Below are 21,197 nucleotides of genomic sequence, written 5' to 3'. Positions count from 1 at the left end.
TTTGCCAAGTGTTATATTAGAGGCTGGAGATAAAAGCTGCAGCTGAAAACAGGATGGACAGAAAACAATCGGAAGCCTTGCAGAGGAGCTGAGGGATGGGGCCCTGCATTTCCTATGCTTCTATTACCCATGCAAGAACTTCAGCACAGGAGGACGTTCAGCTCCATCTTGCTCCAGGCCCTCGATGAGCCGGACCTGACCAGGTCGACTTTGACTAACCCTTCCTTTTACATTCAACGGAGCCAGCCAGTCTCTAGGATATCCTGTCTACAGTGTGGCCAGAGACCTTCCTTTGTATGGTTGGTCTGAAGTTACCCAAGTCCAGCAGTTACAGCTAAGTGCAAGACTTGGTATATGTACGAGAAAGCCAGCTGGGCCATTGCTAAAATATCACACCATTTTCACCTATAATTTATCCTGACATTTCTTCAGCTTTTTCCTAAATTGACTTTGACTTTGGAAAAAGAGGTATTGTTGGGTTTTCTCAAGCTAAAAATCAAAACAAAACAAAACAAAATCAAGTCAAGGCAACAAAAAGAAGTGAAACAAAAGAAAAAGGATTCAAAAGAAACCAAAACATTGTAGAAAATAAGAGAAAATGTGATAGAATTAAAAGATACTGGGATAAGCACAGGCTGCTTTGATGAAGAAACTATCATGGAACAAAGAAGGACTCCTCGCCAGATGTGACAATGTCAGCCTGCAATCCTAGCACACTGAGTGGTACTAACAATGAAAGATTTGAGAGGACAAGGGCACCCTCAATTATACACCTACTTCAAGACAAGGCCACATAAAACCTTGTCTCAAAAAAACAACCAATAAAGATTCCCACAATTAAGTAGACAAGAACTCAAATGTTTAAAACTCTATAAAATAAAATGGAATATGTGTTGTAAAACTAGAAAAAGACAACACAGGAAAAAAAGAAAAGAAAAAGAAGTGCTCTGGCCCAGAACATCAATACATAACTATACAAGGTCTAGGCAAAAGAGAACTGGGAAAAGAATTAATACCTATCTAAGAAAAATTGATGCTGTTCTAAGAAAATGGCCTGTCATGTATATAGCTCGGTAAACAAGACATGGGGTTGGGGTGAGGGATACTATGATTCACAGTTATCCTTCTGGAGACAGACAATACCGTCAGGAAGTCGGTCCAACCAATAAAACAAAACAAGATCACTGCAGCAGACAGGAGTGGGGTTAGATTTCTGAGAGCAAAGCAAGCCAACAGCACTGTATCATAATATAGTCCACAGCTCAGCAGAAAACTTATCTATGCTGTTACAATGTTAACCAGCCCATGCATGCCTTCACTGGGTCACTGGAAAGAGACATTAATTCTTTTCTTTCTTTTTTTTTTTTTTTTTTGTTGTTTTTCAAAATAGGGTTTCTCTGTGTAGCCTTGGCTGTCCTGGAACTCACTCTGTAGACCAGGCTGGCCTCGAACTCAGAAATTCACCTGCCTCTGCCTCCCAAGTGCTGGGGATTAAAGGTGTGCGCCACCCCACCCAGCGGGACATTAATTCTTTATCGGCCACAGTTAGATATGAAGAGAACTCTGAAACTGAATACATATAATCTCACAGTATCTAAAAACAAGAAGCAAGGCCTGAACTGGCTGGAGGGCTGACCATAGGCCCCTGAGGACAGAGGCAGGAGGATGAGGAGGGGTTGGGAAGGCACTGCAGGTTTTCACTTGAAGTTTTCCAGTATCATCTGAATGTTCACACTGTATCTATGCATTACATTGATATGAAACATCTCTTTTAAAACCACTTCTGAACCAATCACATTTTCTTCTAAAATAACTCTGCTGTCGTATAAACTGACAGGAATTCAGCAGACATCTATTGAGGACTTACTGCCTTCTGGCACTCTCCCGGGCCCAGGCTCAGAGGATTCAAGCAGATTAGGTTACAGCAGGTTGGCGTGCACTAACAGGGCAGGCCTTTGGTGAGGAAGCAGCGCCCACCTTCCCCTGTAGAACAGCAGCTTTATGACCTGGGCCCGGAACCCTACCTCACTGAAGGGCGTATTCTCAGGGCCTTGCACATTTAGCCCAAGGTAAGAAACAGAAGCTTTCTGTGGCCAAAAATATTAACAGGAAAATCAGAGCTGTTGATATTTCCTTTCTAAAAGCTCTTCTCAGGGAAGAACTCAGCAGCCTCAGTGTATTTCCTGTCTGTACAATCAGCTAGTAGGACTTCTAAAGGAAAGTGCTCTCAATGGCTCGCTTTTCCATAGAAGATACACAGGAGCAATGGGCTTCAGGAGTCAGTCCCCCCTTTATTAACTAAAACTATAGTGACGCCTCAGCGCCGGCCTTGACTTAGAAAGACATCACATTACTTGCAGTTTGGAAAGCAGGAAGAGAGAGCACATTGACCTTAACTGAGCTGAGGAAGGTGAGGTTTAATAAATTACACATTCAACATATGTTTAAAAAAAAATACAAATAAGCTTTCATATTACGTGAGCGATAACCACTCAGGAGGAAATGTAATACTCTGAAATAGATCAGCAAAGGAGTGCTATATTCATTATTAAATAGCTAACACTAATGAAAATTAACAATAAATATCTAAAAGCCATCAGCTGAATATGAATCAGAATTTTAGTGGGGTGAACACATTTTTAAAAGATACGAAGACACTGGTGTATTCCATGTAATACTAGAGACAGCGCTGTTTCTATTATATATTTTACATCATACTCAACTCTAGTTTCAAATGCTAAATTTTCTTGTCAGCATTCTAAACATTTTCTTGAAAAAATTACTGAGGTGTGGTATTAGCCCTTGCCAAGTATAAAAGTTAAATTACAGAAACTGGTAATATTAAATTACAAAGTTATATTTTATATATCATTAATACAACAGATGAGATACCTTTTAAAATAAACTGAAAGTGAACTCATTTACAAAGTTAGACACTAACAAGCTTTGTGTGATATTCACACTATTTTAAAAGACACTATGTCTCAACAGCATTATTAACTAGCACATTTTACCAGAAACTCTCCAGGTCCTTACCATTTGAAAGCAGTCAGGGAGACACGGTGAGAACGGGGCTGTTTATCCTCCGCTTTAGTGGTATTTTAAGGATATCTTTTTGAAGGTTTGTGTTAAGCAGAGAGACTTTCTAGCAATATCAAAGGGCTGATTTTAAAAGATCTTTTTGACAACGTTTAGGTTTCACGACATACGCATGTGCTTAAAAACATTTCACACCTCACACATGAGAAATCACTGACAGGCACACTCAGACATTCAAACACTGGGAACTTGTTGCCAACCCATTCTTCCACCTCTTAAAATGTACAAATGCACTTTTGCTACCAAAGCTTTCATCCAGTACTAACTGTATGGGAATGGATGGGATTTGTTTAGCAAGAAAGTCACCATAAATGGATTCACTGTATCACTCACCTAAGCCAAGACTCAATGCTTCAGACTGCCAGTTACAAGTTCTATGGTGTGTGCACATGAGGGTAAGTGCACATGTGTGAGTATACATGTATCATGTATTCATGTGTGGTGTATTTCTTCGCTGTTCTCCACATTCTTCTTTTTACCATTTAATCATTTCTGTGTTGGGGGATGGGGTGCATGGATTGGCCAGAAGACAATGTGTAGGCATGACTTCATTCCTTCTAACGTGGCGTCCCAGGGTTCACACCACTGAGCCTGCCTAGTCTCCATGTTATTTCTTGAGGCAGAGTCTCACACCGAATCTGCAGCTCATTAGTTGCTAGGCTAGCTGGCCAGTGAGCTCCAGGGCTAACTCCTCTCAAGCGGTCCAGGTACACAGCACCACTGTCAACTTCTATGTAGGTTCTGAGCATCTGAAATAAGGTCCCCAGGCTTGTGTAGCAGGCACTTTACCAACTGAGTTATGAGTGTCCCCACACAAACATGTATTACTGTTTAAGTTGTTTTCCTTTTATATTTGTATACCTCTGTGTGAGCGTGCATTGTGTACATGTGCACGAGTGTGCCTGTATGCTCGTGCATGCCTGTACATGCCACGGAGCTCAGGTGGTGGTCAGAATCATTTCTGTCCTTCCATCAGGTGAGCTCTGGAAATAGACTCAGTCCATCAGGCCTGGTGCCAGCGCCATGCCCACTGAACCCTCTCGCTCCCAGTTTACTGAAACTGATGTTTCTTTTAAACAATACTTTCCTTGATCGAACAGTACAAATTGATGTACAACTACCTTGATACAGCTAAGAAAACTCTGTAGCGCTTACATGAATAACTGAGTAGCGATTATTTTTTCTAAATATTCTAAATGAACTCTAAACTTATTTTCTACTGAATAAATAGGCTACTGTCTCCAATTTATGGACTTTCCTAGAAATTATGCATCAGTGATTTAAAGTATACTAGTACTAGGAAACAATGCATGCCTGATATTTATAAAAATCCAGACTGATAACCAATTTTATTATTAATGGTGAAAGAAAAATACCTAATCTCTTTTTAAAAAGTGTTAAGTGCCCCAGCTAAGGAAAACTCCTGATGAGAACTGCACTTAGGTGAACTGCACTTAGGTGTCAATCCTTCAGTGACTGGTCAACTAAAGAACCAATGTGCGAGCTAACAGACTAACCTCACTTTCTTCTGTTGTCCGTCCCTCCCTTCCCGCTACCAAAACTCCATAGGGATTATTCGTGTTAAGTAGAATAACAAACTTCTATGTCTTTTTTAAGATATGGCTCAGAGTATGCATTTTTTTAAATATGAAATTTCCTTGGCCATGTAGGTTTTTAAAATATGAAAAATAATGTACTGACAACCAAGATATATATTCTGACTCCAGTAAAAACAGCACTGCAGACCTAATCAACATTAGATCCCTATTTACATAGAGCTCTACGCATCACACCTAAAAGATAACATGCATAGGGATAAGTATGTAAACACAGGCAGCTCCCATTAAACAGACTAACATTCTTACAGTACAAGCAGATGCCCAAACTGTCACTTACTCAGGCATTCTTTCAAAGCCAAAACTTGAAAGCTGGCTAATTGTTTCTCTCTCTGTAAAACCTGCTCCTCCGAAAACCTTGGGAGTGACGAGAAGTCAAAGGGGAAACCTGAGGAATAGGAAAACGTCAACATTAGTGACAGTCTGTGACAATAACTAGGATTCAGCTCCTGACTCAGCTCCTAGGGACTGTGTCAGGACGCAACTGGAAAAGGAAGAGGCAGCAATCACCTCTCTTGATCTCACAGATTTCAAAGGAACAATTAAACATGGGAAATAGGCATGCTATATTGTTCAGCATTTTAATCTTTAATCTGACTCTTAACTCCTTGGGGGTAGCATGTAGCAGACTGCACTATTTGGTATTCTCTTCTACCTCCTTAGACTAAGGACACAACAGTTTCCTGTTTCTAAGTACAGGTTGCCCACAGTCCCCATGATGCACCTGGCATGCACCTGTCATCCTCCACTCAGTTCCTTGCACAGTGAGTGTAGGATAACACTATGCAACACGGTCCTAGGACTGACTTGGCTGATCCCATCTCACCCTCTTTTCTGCTTGTCTGTAGCTCTCAGATAACTAGAACGTGCAGGAAATCTACTATAAGGGCACACAAAAAGAAGCTTGGGGTCTGATCCTCTCTCATCTTCAATGGTCTAGGGAGTCATGTGACCCCAGAAGCATGCAACCTAGAGAAGAATGCCTTCTCAAGTGTGCTATTAGTACAACACGAGCAGTTAAGACTTTATTTGTACCATACAGCTTATTAATCTTGGGAGGCTGGCCTGTGATGGATCCTGGGTTGTTTCTGTCCCTCTGTTCCCTGTCTGTGAGTAATAAGGCTAGTGACACATCATATGTATGTGTGTGTGTGTGTGTATATATATATATATATATATATATATGAGTGAGTCCTGCTCATGGAACTTGAATAAATGGTTAGCCAGGACATGATGGATTTAAACTAGGGCTCAAGTGCAGTGGCAGTCAGTACTTGCATTCCCCAGTTGTTGGCATGGTAATGATCTTTACTGCTCTCCATGCTACAGGATTCTTTGCTTAGCACTGCTTGTTAGTGAAAACATTTCACACCATAGGCAATAAGGTAAGATGGAATAACGTAGGCTAGGTCACAGGGAAACATGGAACCCTTAGGAACATCAGTTCTACGAGAAGTCAGCAACTATGTAAGAAGCCAGAGTGCCCTCGGACCTGGGAAAGACAACACGGAAAGAAAATCAGATCCATGTGTCCCAGCCATCTGAGCCCAGATACCGTGCTGAGATGGAGAAGCCATCATGGACAGCAGGCTCTGTGTTTCCAGATGAAGAGAGCTCTGGTTGTGTGCCTATAACCACATGTAAGAATTCAAAGTCCAGGTGAAGCACCTGACACAACAGAGTGTGACAGGTAATAATAATATTCTGGTCTTTGCTAACTCTGAGGTAGTTTATCAGGCAGCAATAGACAGCCAAAATACAGAAACTTGGAGAAATAAAAAGACAGAGACAAAGCCAGTGAAACAAGAGGCTTGAGAGAAACATAATTTTTTTTTAAATAATTGCTTTGAGTTTTGAAAACAGTAAACATTAACAACTTGGTATCTGAAATTGAAAGCTAATAGCAATTTTTATGCTGTATATTGTAAAGAAATTAATTCTCTTCATTCTAAATTCTAGCAATGTTATATTTAAAATCCCAGCATGGAGACAGGGGAGTGGATGCCAAGTCCCACCCCTAACCAAGAAGCTATTTGCAATTAATACCTGCTGGGAGAAGAAAAACCAGTTTTCTGTGGTGGAATGTCACTGGGGATATCAGCCACACACCAGGACAGGCCCCATGCCAGGAGGAGTTTGCCAACACAAAATGGAATCCGTGTTTTGTGTGCTTTTTGTTGTTGTTGTTTGGTATTTTTTGCCTTATTGATTTTTGTTTGTTAGTTTCGATTTCCTATTTTTGGCTATTTTGAGGCAGGGAGAGCATGGACGTGAAGGTGGGTAGGTAAAAAGGTAAAGAGGACCTAGGAGGACGGAGAGGAGGGGAAAGAATAAGAGCAAAATATTACATATATTTAAAAAATGGTGTGCTTAAAAGATAAACTAATGGCAGAAATGGAGTTTCATTATCTCTCCTGCCACTCAAAGCCATGTAAATTAATTAACCCTCCCAGTAAGTACAGAAAGGACATCTTCTCACAAAGTTACTACTCACTCGGTCTGGCTTCTCCTGCCTTTGTTTTCATCTTCCCATGAATGACACTGAGTGCAAAGGAGCCATTGATCTGGCTGGCCGAGTGCAGCAGCGTGGCTCTGCATTTTCTCTTGCCCATACCTTGCAGCAGGAGATGATAGCCAGAAAACTCTCCCTTCACGGCAACGTCGGGAACTGGAAAACAAAGATCTAGCTAAGAACCAGAAATGGTGCTTATCACACGGCTACCGTTAGATCCCTCAGAGGGAACGACTGCACATTGCCCTGGCACGTTATGATAAAACAAGCTGTCCCTTAATACATTTGGGACTATTTAGTTGAGAAGGTACTGAAGCAGAAAATTATAAAAGCAATAAAAAGGATGAACTTTTCCATTTGTCTAATCACCGTGTACTTGTTCTTTGGCCCTGCCTAAAGTTCCATAACATTCTTCTGATACCTACATGTCCATACTTTCCAGCTTGTGTGTGTGTGTGTGTGTGTGTGTGTGTGCGTGTCTGTGGGGTATATGTACTTAAGTGGTATGTAGATGAGTGTGTGCACACGCATTGTGTGCTGGTGAAGGTCCACATGTGGTATCTTCTTCAGTCACTCTCCACACTATATTTTTTATTGAATATTTTCTTTATTTACCTTTCAAATGTTATCCCCTTTCCTGGTTTCCCCTCCAAAAAACACCCTTCCCCTACCCTTTTCCCCCTCCCCTTGCTCACCAACCCACCCATTCCTGCTTCCTGGCCCTGGCATTCCCACACACTGGGGCATACAGCCTTCATAGGACACTGATGTCCAACTAGGCCATCCTCTGCTGCATACACAGCTGGAGCCATGAGTCCCACCATGTGTACTCTGGTTGGTGAGTTAGTCCCTGGGAGCTCTGGGGGTACTGGTTAGTTCATATTGTTGTTCCTCCTATGACACTGCAAAGCCCTTCAGCTCCTTGGGTTCTTTCTCTAGCTCCTTCATTGGGGATCCTATGCTCAGTCCAATGGATGGCTGTGAGCATCCACCTCTGTATTTGTCAGGCACTGGCAGAGCCTTTCAGGAGACAGCTATGTCAGGCTCCTGTCAGCAAGCATTTGTTGGCATCCACAACAGTGTCTGGGTTTGGTGATTGTAAATGGTATAGATCCCCAGGTGAGTCAGTCTCTAGATGGTCATTTCTTCAGTCTCTACTCCACACATTGTCTCTGTAACTCTGTCCATGGGTATTTTGCTCCTTCTTCTAAGATGGATAGAAGTATCCACACTATGGTCTTCCTCTTCTTGAGTTTCGTGCTCCACACTATTTTGGCACAGAGTTTCCCACTGAACCTGGAGCTCTCCAACCCGCTAAGCTGCCCAGCCACTTAACTCCAAAGATCTGCCTGTACTGCATCCCTTCCATTTCTTCAAACTGACACTTTTAAGCATAAACTACTCAACCGATAATAGGAAAATAGACCAGAAAAGCAACTTTCTACAGGCTCTGTTTCTCTAAATTCAGTCAACTGCAGAGAAAAAGTATTGGGAGACAAATGCATATACATTTAAACATGTACAGACTTCCTTTTCATTTATACAGCAACTGTATTATACAAGAATTAGAGGTAATCTAGCAATGCCTTAAAATACACAAGACAAAAAGTTTACTGTCTAATGGGGATAAAACAAGGTATCTGTGTCTAGGCCATACAAGCCAGCAGAACCCAAGTTCTGAAATGAAGACCACTGATCATTGGCTGTCACTGAATGCCTAGATACTGGACACAGAGCACCCTGAACATTCCTTCCTGGCATGATTTGCAGAATTTTGAAAGTTAAATACCATAACTGAACTTTTCCTTTTTGAATGTATATGGGTGTTTTGCCCGCATGCATGTCTGTGCACTCCATGAGTGCCTGGTGCCTGTGGAGGCCGGGTGAGGATGGCACACTTCCTGGACCTGGAGTTACAGATGCTTGTATTGTGTTGGAGCTAGAACCAGGTCCTCTGAAAGAACAGTCAGTGCTCTTAACTGCTGAGCCATCTCTCATTGATATATATACTAATATAATGTAAAATAATAGAATCTGATATACATGCACATATGAAAAAATGAGAAAACAAAACCACTAAAATAGTATTATCACAGCAACAGTCTACCTCACAGATCCAATGCGTGAATAAAGGATTATTCCTAAACAAGAAGAGTATCAAATGACTCTGGCAATTAGATGAGAGCAGTTCAAGCTGCACTTCTCTCCACTGCTTTCTGTGTTTGTCTTAGCTCACAACTTGGCTAGCCCTATAAACACTGAAGTCTGCGTTAACAACAACCTAGCTTTTCTCCAAAGAAAAACACTTACTTTACAGAACTCCCAACCACGACAACTACAGTCACTGAAAACATGTCTCAGAATTTGGCAAGTGTTAATTGAAGACTTATTTAATAACTTTCACGTAAATTTCACAGGAAATACCAGACTTACAATTAGCAGTTATTCAGTTCTGATCAGTGGATTATAAAAGACAACAACCTCTATTTCTGAATGCTGTATTTGGCACAATCAACCAATGAGGCAATGTTTGGCTTACATGCTCCTTCACCAAGGCAGAAAAGCATCTTAGCTCATGATACAGATAAAATGGGAAAGAGAGAAAATACCAATTATCAACTAGTTGCTTCAAATTTTACAAATTAACATAAACCATAGTGGAAGTATATATTATGATTAGAAATTCATTAGTAAAAAATATACTATTTTTATAGTGCTAGGTTCAAAGCCAAGCATCGTGCATACAGGTAAGCACTATTCCACTGTGCTCCACTCTCAGGCAAAGTTATATTGTAATGAAAAAGAGCCACTGTCTTATCTCAGTAAGTTTTTTAGTGGGTTTAAAACCTTCTAACACTCACTTTATTCACAGATCAACAACACAAACATAAAATTAAAACAATGTAAAGGAAATAATATTCCATATAAGTGGAAATAAAAATATCTCAGACAACCAGAGGGAGGTGTACCCTGACATACTGACAATTATTTTATATATAATCCTTTAAAATGAAAAATAACAAAAATATTTAATAATTATGCCAAAAATAAATATCAACATACAGTCTAGGATTCAATGTAGGCATCCTAGGGAGCTATAATCTTTATAACAATGATACCATTGTTTAATTATAAACTCAACTTTGAAGTAATCATAGAGACATGCAGGGGCCTAAAATGCATACACAGGATCACTTGTGAACATGCGTGTGCGCGCACACACACACACCAATCTACTAACTTGACATTCCTAAAACATCTTCCAAACATAGATAGCCAACATTGATTCCTCATTTTATCCCCTAACTAAGCTTTGAAAATGTTAGCATGCAATTTAGCTGTTAATATGACTAAGCAATAAAGTATCTGCAGCTCAGTTCTAGAGAGAATTTTAACTGATAGCTGAATTTACAACTTTAAGAAGCCTCCTACTGTGGAGACTACAAAACAAGGATTTACAAATTCTCCCACAGCCTTTTCAAATAAGTAACATCATTTTCATAAGCTAAATCCATCTTCTTTCCATTACAACACCTAAAATATAAAATTCGAAAGCAACAATGAATAGAAACTCTATTCAGAGGCCTCCAATTATGAACAATGACTTCCTTATTGCTGAACAGCATAAGGAGCAAGTTAGCCTCTGCAAAATAGCCCGAGGCTATCCCAGAGCTTCCAAAGTGCTTCTCCTCATTACCAGTGAGACTCGGGTTTGAAATCTACTATTCAGGTGGGATCCTTCTCCAGGTAAGCAAAAACTCCAAACCCAACCTCTCCCTTCTCCTCTGTCCCTGAACACCGGAGTCTTCTCTGCAGTAACTGAGAGTCTCCAGTTGGGCTGAAGAAGCTGCATGGGGGAAACGCATGTCAGTCACCCAGGTGCTTCTACAAGAGCAATGGCCCGGGTACAGCCCAGCTCCACTTTGCTAACATTTAGCTGGTGTGAGGAATCACCGAACTGCAGCAAGCAAAGCTCTACATTGACTTCTAAGAGGACTTCAGAGAGCCTTACAATCAAATGCCTCGGAGTGTGGCGACACAGCATGTGCCGGTAATCCCAGCACTGTGTCTCATCCACCTCCCTCCCTGGAATCCACCATCCTTCCCTCCTAATCTCTTCACAACATTAATGTCTCTTTGGTTTATGTCCCTCTGAGTTTGGCCAGAGCCATCTGCATGGCCTTGGGGTTACAATAACTCACTGGAACCTGATAAGTTCACACAACTGAAGGTGATGGCTCCCGTCTCCCAGAGACCATCAGTGGCCAAAGTTCATCAGGAAAGGGGAGGGTTCAGTGACCCGTTCCCCTATTCATGCCTGTACAGTCAGGCTTGTCTGTGCAAGCCAAGCACAGTAACTGTAACTGCTGTGTGTAAGAGACCACACAGGTTATGCCGTGTCTATGGGGTTCCTCTGCTATCTGTCTTCAAGCTCTAACACTCTGACTCTCTCTTAGTCCATGATTTGTCCCTGAGCCACAGAGAAGGTCGTGAATGACTCATCCAGGAGAAGCCCTTATCCGTCACTCTCTTGAGCAGCCATGAGGTCTGCACTAAGGTCTAATGATTGAAAACAGACTTCTCTGACTAGGGTTGAGAGTTGCCTTTCTCTATGCCTATACAAATTTTATATATATGTGTGTGTGTGTGTATATCTATATATGTGTGTGTGTGTGTGTGTGTATTTGCTCATACATATTTTCTCCTTGGTGGATAGCTAGGACCAGAATTCTTGGATTGTATGACTAAGTCTAAATTTAATCTCAAAATGTTTTCTATAATAAACAACTGTTCTATTAAGCATCTCCCTCTCCAAAAAACAAACCATGCAATATTTGCTACATTCTTAATATGTGATAGTCATGGTTTCAATTACAATTATTCTAGTGAGTGTCCTATAGGATCACATTCTGGTTGTCATTTACATTTCTCAAAAGACTAGTGACGCTGAGCAGGCTTCCGTGAGGGTTCTTAGTCATTCACACATCTTCAGCGATGACCTATTATTCAAGACTTAACCACTTGCTAACGGAGCTGTTTTACTGAGTTCTAAAGATCTATCCAGCCTCAAAACATGACTGGAGATATTTTTCTCCTTATACATTGCTTAATTTTAAATTGTCTCAAAGGTTTTCTCAAAAAGTATAGATTTTAAATTTTGGTAGATTCTAACTTACAGATTTATTTTTCCATTTTAGGCAATGTGCTTTTTTGGGGGGATCTGTTAACTTATACAAATTGTACAATTTTAGTTCTTAAATTTAGATATGAGGTCCATTTTTAGATAAATAAATCTATTACATAAATAAATGTCTATGAACTCAGGTACTAGAAGCTCTTTATTTATTTATTTACGTTTTTATTTGGTATGTGTATACAATACATACCTCACTTACGATCTAACACATTTCTGAAAGTACCTGTGAGTATCAGCCAGGGACAAATTTGCAATATTAGACAGCAGTAAGAAGCAAGGAGAAACAATACCACTGCAAAGATGGGTGTACCAGAAGAGTCTGCTGGCAACCATGGGTTAACGTTATGGCAAATCTGATCCCGAATGAGCAAACAGCTTAGGGTTTTATCTCTACTACAATGTAAACTTCAAGATTTGGTTTAATGTGGGTCAAGAGTGATAAACAGTACTAGTAAATCATTGGTGCTGAATTAAAATGTCTGGCAAACCCATGAACAATGCACATATGTATAAATGCTGAACTCACATATTAAGGTGTTCTTTTTACAGATATCTACTTAATGCACACCTTGCTTTTTTCATTTCAGGGTTGTTTCTAGTCAACTGTAGATACAAAGCTACACTTCTCAACATTAATTTTCTATGCAATACTATGACAACAATGAGTGGGATATAAAGTGGACTTCCAGCAGTAATCCTCAAATCACTGTGCCCCATCTAGTAGACAACAGTACCCATTCATGTTCAGATAAATGAACCAAAGAATGCTTAACTGGCTGGCTGGCTGAATGAATGAATGAATGAAAGAAAATGATAGACAAAGTCACAAAGAAATACAATCAGGAACCTGTTCAGGATAAGCCTTAATTCAGAGACTTCAAGAACAACGATGAAGAACCAAGAAACACAGTTATGGTTTGAGGATGACCTGAGAGTAAATGTGAACTAATGAGAGAAGCTACTATTAGTGATATACGCATGGGTATGAAGTTTCCTGGATCTGAGAATTAGTGAAACTAATCAATAGTTACCTTCTCTGTTTCCTACACCACTTGGCTTCTCAATTTTGTCAACAACGTACCAAATGTCTGTCCCCTTCAGGAAGGGTCATAGGTAGGAAAGACCATAATCAACTATTCCATTTGATTTTGTTCTGCTTCTTAGATTTAAAAAAGAACTCCTGCAAGGAGCAAGTTTAATCAGTGCTAATGCCCTGGTCTAATCAGCAATCAACACTCTTCACACCACGTGACCTGTGTCATATTATTATTCAGAAGCTTCCTCTATCCATCCCCAAGTCTCAAGAGGCAGTGAGTCTAAAACGTGAACTCAAACTACAAGGTATTTTCTTAGGTACAATAAAAATTATGGGAGGAAAAACTATATAAATTCTCAATCAATAAACTCCCTTAGACTTACAACTGTCGACTTAGCAGCTACTTGAAATTGTACAAAGAAAAACAAGCAATGATGAGCTATCCAGAATACTGAGTTTATTTAAGAGCTGAAAATAGAATTTTTTTTCATAAACACGATAAGCATAGTTTCCCATGACTTCATGCAGTATGAAGGAAACCTACTATACTGCTGCTCTGTAAATCTACTTTTGATTTTGTTGAATCACCTTAATAAACACCAGCTGCACCCACTCCCCATGAGCAGCCAAGACACACGAGTTCTAGCACTGCACAGTCGGCTGATATCTGGAAGTGTGGGGGTCGCTGCAACCACCACAGACAGCAGAGTGTCGATCTGCATGAGGCTGTAATGAATCCTTTTGACCTGGCTCAGTAGCTAGGTGTGGTTTGTACAGCTAGAGGCTGACTCTGAGCAGTTTGCTTTAGATACTTTTAGGGACAGCACAATTTGGAAAAAAAAAAAGTTCTTGGTGATAATCAACTCAATTCTGTGTGCACAATAAAGCTTAAGACATGACTACATAAAACTCGTTGTGAAGTACACGTGACCTCTTCCATAAAGATGGGCTCTACAGATCGATTACATGTGGCACCTTATGGGTCTGGGGGAGGATCTGTCTGGTGTGGTCTCAGTCATACAGAGAGTGCAAAGGTCACCAGGATATTCACAACCACTGCCCCCAGCCTCTGGGCAGAAAACAAGTTATACACCTCTTCCTTTGAAGGGACAACCCCCAAGGGCTGGAGAGAAAGATGGCTCAGTAGTTAAGACTGCTCTTCCAGAGGTCCTTAGTTCAATTTCCAGCAACCACAGGATGGCTCACAACCATCTGTAATGGGATCCAATGCCATCTTGTGGTGTGTCTGAAGACAGTGACAGTGTACTCACATATATAAATAAATAAATAAATCTTTAAAAAAAAAAAAAGGCTTCTTAAAGTTAACAAAGGAGCCTTTAGAAACAGAAACAAACCAAACCTGTGTGTTTACCATTCCTGGTTTCCCTAGTGCTCAGCTGTGAGCACAAGGACCTCTGCGCCCCATACACTGAGCATCCTAGATTATTAGAGGCTTAAGTAGAGGTTACTTTTCTTGAAGTCCCAGCACAAGAGTCTGGCAATTTCTGCCAATTATCTGCTAAGTTCTCTAAGCACCAATGTCCTTAACTGGAACATGAAGACAAACCAATGTACAGTTATTATAAATGTCATATTGCTAACATACCTATGACGCTGTGGGGCACAATCACCTGCGTTAAATAATTAAGTTCTTTAGAAAATTAGACACAGGCTGTACTGGCTAGTTTTGTGTCAACTTGATAACAAGCTGGAGTTACCACAGAGAAAGGAGCTTTAGTTGGGGAAGTGCCTCCACGAGATCCAGTTGTAGGGCATTTTCTCAATTAGTGATCAAGGTGGGAGGTCCCCTTGTGGGTGGTGCCATCTCTGGGCTGGTAGTCTTGGTTCTATAAGAGAGCAGGCTGAGCAAGCCAGGAAAAGCAAGCCAGTAAAGAACATCCCTCCATGGCTTCTGCATCAGCTCCTGCTTTCTGACCTGCTTGAATTCCAGTCCTGACTTCCTTTGGTAATGAACAGCAATGTGGAAGTGTAAGCTGAATAAACTCTTTCCTCCCCAACTGCTTCTTGGTCATGATGTTTGTGCAGGAATAGAAACCCTGACTAAGACACGGGCTCATATAATAAGTGAACCATTTCATTTTCACCTGTTTTGTTCTTGCCATGTGTCTTAGAACCCAATATTCAATCTCAGTAGCTACCTAATTAACCCAAGCCCTGCCTTTCGACTACTGCCCTTTCCAATGGACATGGTTAGAGGTATTAAACAATAAATTCCAGTGAAGGCTACTTCCACTTACTGAGTTATCTATTATATACCAACAAACCATCTGAAAGCCTTGTACTTACCACTGATGGTCTTGGGCTTCTTAGCCATGTATTCCTTCCACTTTCTTGAGGCCAGTTGGTTGGGAGGTGGGATGAGTACATTGCTAACAGTACACGGCAACACAAAGAGAGCACCAACCTGAAGAAGAACAGAGCACACAGATTGCTTGCACACTGAAATCCACTGTTGACAACTGTCATGTGAAATTCATATTGCACACATTTAGCAGATCCTGAGTAATGCTCTCTCAAGTACCTGTCGGCACAAATGAAAGAAAAAGGCGCCCACACTCTTCCCCCACAAAAACCAAAGAGAAACAAGCAAAGCAGAAAGACGGATCCAAAACTATAGTCTCCTCTTTTCTTTTCTACTAGGGTAATTATTTCTGAAAACTTTGTCTGATGGTCAGTAGTGACTGACAACTTGACAAGACCTAGATAAGCAAGAGCCAAATCTCCAGACACAACGGTAAGAAGCTCTTTAGATTAGGCTCCTTCACAGGCAAGCCTGTGAGGGATTATCTTAATTAGGATAAATGAAGCAGAAAGACCTTCCCTAGAAGTGGGTGTCACCATTGCCTGGGCTTGGGTCCCGGACAGTACAGCAGAGGTGGGGGCAGCCTGAGCAGGCGCAAACGGTATTTTCTGCTTCCTTACTCTAGAAGCAATAGGACCTCGTGCCTTATAAGGCCACACCCTCCCACCACAGTGGGCTGTGATGAATCCTTGAGCTGTGAGCCAGAAAAAAAAACCCTTCCTCCGGTAAGGTGTGTCTGTCAGGGAATCTACCACGGCAACAGGAAAAATAACTAGGGCATTTTGCTATTAGTATTTTCTGTACTTGTGTGTTATGTCAGAGGTTGTTGGTTTGATACCTAAATACATCTGAAAAACACTGGGGAACGCGGGACCTAGTACCCAAAATATGTGGCACTATAACTTTAAACACTTCAGCTATATTGATTATTTTGTGGCTTCATAATCATATCTGAGGGCAAGAAAAAGAAACTTTCATTCCTAGAAATAAAAGATTTAATGCTAGTAGGTAAAATGTAAAAGATAACAAATTAGACCCCTCCCAAAAAACCAACCACACAGCAGCTTCGGACTGATTGATGAGCAAATTCAACTTCATATTTGTATTCTCAAGGCTAAGCATGCAGATGTTTCCTAAATATTTGCTCAAAAGAATCACTATGATGTATTTATCTAAATTCTCATTTTGATTAAGGACTAAATAAAACAAATTACAGCTTTAGGAGTTATATCACCTATTTAAGAAATTCAGTTACATCAATCAGCATATTCCAATAAAGAACATTAATTTTATAAAAACTCTGGAGAAATGGAGGCAAAGCATTAGTCAAATATCTTAAACCTAATGAAAATCTGTTTTAATTGCCCTAAGTAAATGGATTAGTACCATGAATACGGGACACTGAGTTAGGATTTTACAATGTCAGCTCTGTTGCTACTTATTCTTTTTACTTATGCATTCTTAATTACAGGTACAAAACTGGGGAAAGTAGAAGTGTTTGTCTTCATTATTATAGGGAAAATTTCTAAAAAGTTAAGTGCATTTTAAACAGCCAAATATTAGTAATTGGAAGTAAAGTATTTAGCAATAGAAAATAATCAATCAATATAAAAGACACAGCTCATACTCTAGATACTAAAACTCAGTCCTTTCATAGAAAGACATCACTGTCCAAAATGCAGCCCAGGGAAGAACAGGCTGCCACAGCTTCGAGGTGAGGAAAAGGCCAGCACTACTGTGAGGGGAACACATCAGATACGTTCACATTTACAGTTGTCTATGCGTGCTGAAAGCAGTTCTACATATAACTTATATACTGATTCATGACCCACTACTGTGGTCCCACTTTTTAAACAGTCCAATTTTGATTAAATAGTTGCTACAAATATTTAAAACAAAGATGAACACAAATATTTCTAAATCTCCCGTTTTAATTTCCTATAAAATATATGTGTCAGTTACTTACTATGGATCATAACAGACTTGGATCCTGACCACCTGTTCTCGCCATGCACTAACCCTCCGACGACTTGAGACTCAGGGCAATGCCGTGGTTGCCTCTGTGAGTCCACAACTCCAAAGACCAGTAGCACATTTCCACCCTCACTTCCAACCCCCATCACACCAGCTCCTCTCTAACAAGCAATCACTAATGAAATCAGACTTAAAACTGCAAATTCCCCCTTAAAAATGGCATTTTCTAACCACGAAGTAGTGCTATAAAGACTCTAATATCCTTGTGAAGTCAATGAAGAAAAGCTAGACTGTAAGAAATGTTCATGCACACTTTGGAGTTAATCAAAGAGAAAGACAGATGAAGGATAATGCAAAACCCAGATATTCCTGATGATCGTGTAGATTAATACTTCAGCAGGAGGTGGGGTGTCTTGTCTTCTTGCTGTCTTTAATATCTGAATAAGCATCCGACACACAGTAGACATTCTTTTCTGATAAACAACAACTAAACAAACGAGGGTCCAAAAGCAACCAACTATAATGACACACATTATGAAAATGTCACAATGACATTTCTTACACACTAAACAAAAACTTTTTAGTAAGATTAGTAGGGGAAAAAAAAATGAAGGCTACATACACAGCACTGAACTTCAAGAAAGAATCAGCAATTCAATTACTTTATTTTGAAAAGTATGACAAGTTATGACCCAATATAAAAAGAAAATGGCTTCAAATTAAGAGATTTGTTGTGTAAGTCGCAGCACATGTACTGGCTACTTTTATGTCAACTTGACACCAGCTAGAGTCATTGGGGAGGAGGGAGTCTCAATTGAGAAAATGCCTCTATAAGATCTAGCCGTAGGGCATTTCCTTAATTAGTGATTAATGAGGGAGGACCCCACCCATTGTGGATGGTGCCACCCCTAGGCTAGGAATCTTGGGCTCTAGAAGAAGGCAGGCTGATGCAAGTTAAGAGGAGTAAGCCAGTAAGCAGCACACTCCATGCTCTCTGCATCAGCTTCTACCTCCAGGTCCCTGCCCTGTTTGAATTCCTGTCCTGATGTCTTCAGTGGTGAACTATGATCAGGAAGTATGAGTCAAATGTCCTTTCCTCCCTCATGGTGTTTGATCCCAGCAAGAGTAACCCTGACTAGCGCAGCACCTGCTGCATGTACCTCCCTCTGCTGCATTGCAGAAAGGAAGTTGTAAGGCCTCACTTACACACGCTGACCTGTGCATTAGAGACTGATGCTTTACAGTCAGAGTTCTTGAAGAAAATTTAAAACAAAATAGCTGCACATAAGGTATTAAATAACTTTGTTAGTTTCTGGGATAAGCATTACCTTCAATAACTAGATAGACTAAGGGTCATTTCATATCTCCATTAAACAAATCATAGGCACATGTATGACTTTAACTTGACATCATCAAAGGCCAGTTTATCCAAAATACACTATTCAAAATGCTATTAAGTGTATAGGAAAATGGGACTGGAATCCAAAATTTTAAGGGATCATCTTAAAAATCACATTCCCTTTAGAGCATCAGTTTGCTAAGGGAATAACAAGCACAGCCTAATATACTGCCCTGGGGAAACTACTGAAATTATAGCAACCCCTATCTCCTCCCAGGAGCTCTTGTTAGTAGACTGGTGCTACAGGGGTAAGAAAATGTTACATAAATACAGCCAGTAAGTGTGTTGTGTATTAAAATCATTTCTATAGAAATGCAATCGTTGACAAAATTTCCAGAAAGAAATAGACTTGTGTGGTTTTCCTCTTAAAAATGATATAGGACTTTAGACACAAGATTCTGCCTAGTATCCTATGTGTCCCAGTTTTTTAATGTTAAAAAGACACCAAAAGTATCATATGATATACACTTGTAACTATTAAAATAGCTACAATCTCTCCTGTAGCACTGGTATACAAGAGAAAATTTTAATATAAAGAATAACCATCCAAGGATGTCTTAAGTCTTCTTACGCCCTCCCCCTGTCCTACCATGAAAAGATAACAGTCATACAAATGCCTTCCCAGAGCTGGGATGAGATATCACAGAAGAGATTAACGATATACTCTGCAATTTAAAGTAACTTTTAAAATCATTGCTCATAAGGTTCATTTCTAAAAGTCCTTTATAAAATCAAGTGCCACTTTGTCTACAAAACATTTGAGCAGTATCTTAGCATGAATTACTGGCAAAGCTGGGTTACATTCCAAGTTCACGAGCAGGAGCTGTATTTACTTTCTGTACCATGGCCTGAAATGTTAAGTATTAGATATACAATGAACAAAGCCTTCTATACCTTGCCACACAGGGAAGAGAGCTGTTCCAACAGCAGCACGGAATTCTGCCTCGTGCAGTGCCCAGTCACCTCTCTGTACTAAGGAGTTAAAGAAGGGGGGGAGGGTATAGGGAACTTTCGGGATAGCATTTGAAATGTAAATAAAGAAAATATCTAATAAAAAAAAAAAAAAAAAAAAAAAAAAAAAAAAAAAAAAAAAAAAAAACAAAGAACGAGAGACTAACCGGGAAATAGCTCAGCTTGGGAAAAACAGCTTGATTATTACACTCTCCCACAATTTACTGAAAAATCATTCATTAAGCTTAAGTATAAGAATTACCAATTATTCTTTCTGCTACACATTATTTCCTTAATTATTAGTTCTAAGTATCTACTATAAAGTATAAAAACAAGGAGTGAGTTAAAAAAAGAATCTGTCTTAAAAAAATTCAAGGGTGCTATGTTAGTTGTCTGTTTCAAACCAGCAATTATGTAATATAAAATGTCTGTTCTGGACCAGTGAAGTGGCTCATGAGGTACAGGCACCTGCCCTTTTGCCAACCCACAGGGTGGAAGGAGATAAGTGACTCCTGCTAGCTGTCCCCTGATCTACACACAAGTGACCCCCCCCCCAAGAAGACTCTGAATATTTCAAACATATATGGTGGCATTTATAATTACTTAAAAGTGCAGAAAGATGTATCATCCAACCAACGTTCATAAATCTATCATACTGATGGCAAGAGGAATATCTGAGCAGGTCAGAATTGTGCATAAATTCCTCTGCTTTCCCCACATATTCCTAACATTCTCCTCTGATGCTCACAAGCACAAAAGGGCCAAACTGGAGGAAGCCTTTGCCTATTCTAGAAGCATGAGTTAGTGCAGGAAGCATGGCGTAGGGGTTGGGGATAAACTTTGAAACTTTTCTTAAGACCACGACTAGGGAAACATATACTGAATTATCTTAGGGTATGATCCAACATGTAAATGTAAAGGGAAATCACAGAAACAGCTTCCCATGTGCTTTTTCTGCCCTTTCTTGGTACAAGTGGGCTTTTGCAAGTGAGACCTTTTAGAAAGCCAACTTTGGAATTGGGAGTCACACCCACATACTCCACAATCCTTCTTTACCACAATAGTATCAAGAAAGAACAGAAGTCATGGA

The 21,197-nt window shown here is 40.1% G+C and overlaps 1 protein-coding gene across 1 annotated transcript in view; it reads right to left on the bottom strand.

Annotated features, from left to right (window-relative positions):
- Mtbp (MDM2 binding protein) overlaps positions 1-21,197 on the bottom strand; it is a 64,577-nt gene that overhangs the window by 29,154 nt on the left and 14,226 nt on the right. The window contains exons 10-13 of the mRNA XM_021183877.2: positions 20,051-20,123; positions 15,768-15,885; positions 7,210-7,383; positions 4,996-5,103 (exon numbers count right to left, since the gene is read on the bottom strand). Of these exons, the coding sequence (XP_021039536.1) occupies positions 4,996-5,103; positions 7,210-7,383; positions 15,768-15,885; positions 20,051-20,123 (473 nt within the window). The remainder of the gene's footprint in view (positions 1-4,995; positions 5,104-7,209; positions 7,384-15,767; positions 15,886-20,050; positions 20,124-21,197) is intronic.

The sequence above is a fragment of the Mus caroli genome, chromosome 15 (assembly GCF_900094665.2).
Source record: "Mus caroli chromosome 15, CAROLI_EIJ_v1.1, whole genome shotgun sequence".
NCBI classification, from domain to species: Eukaryota; Metazoa; Chordata; class Mammalia; order Rodentia; family Muridae; genus Mus; species Mus caroli.
This window is presented reverse-complemented; position numbering and strand designations above follow the sequence as displayed.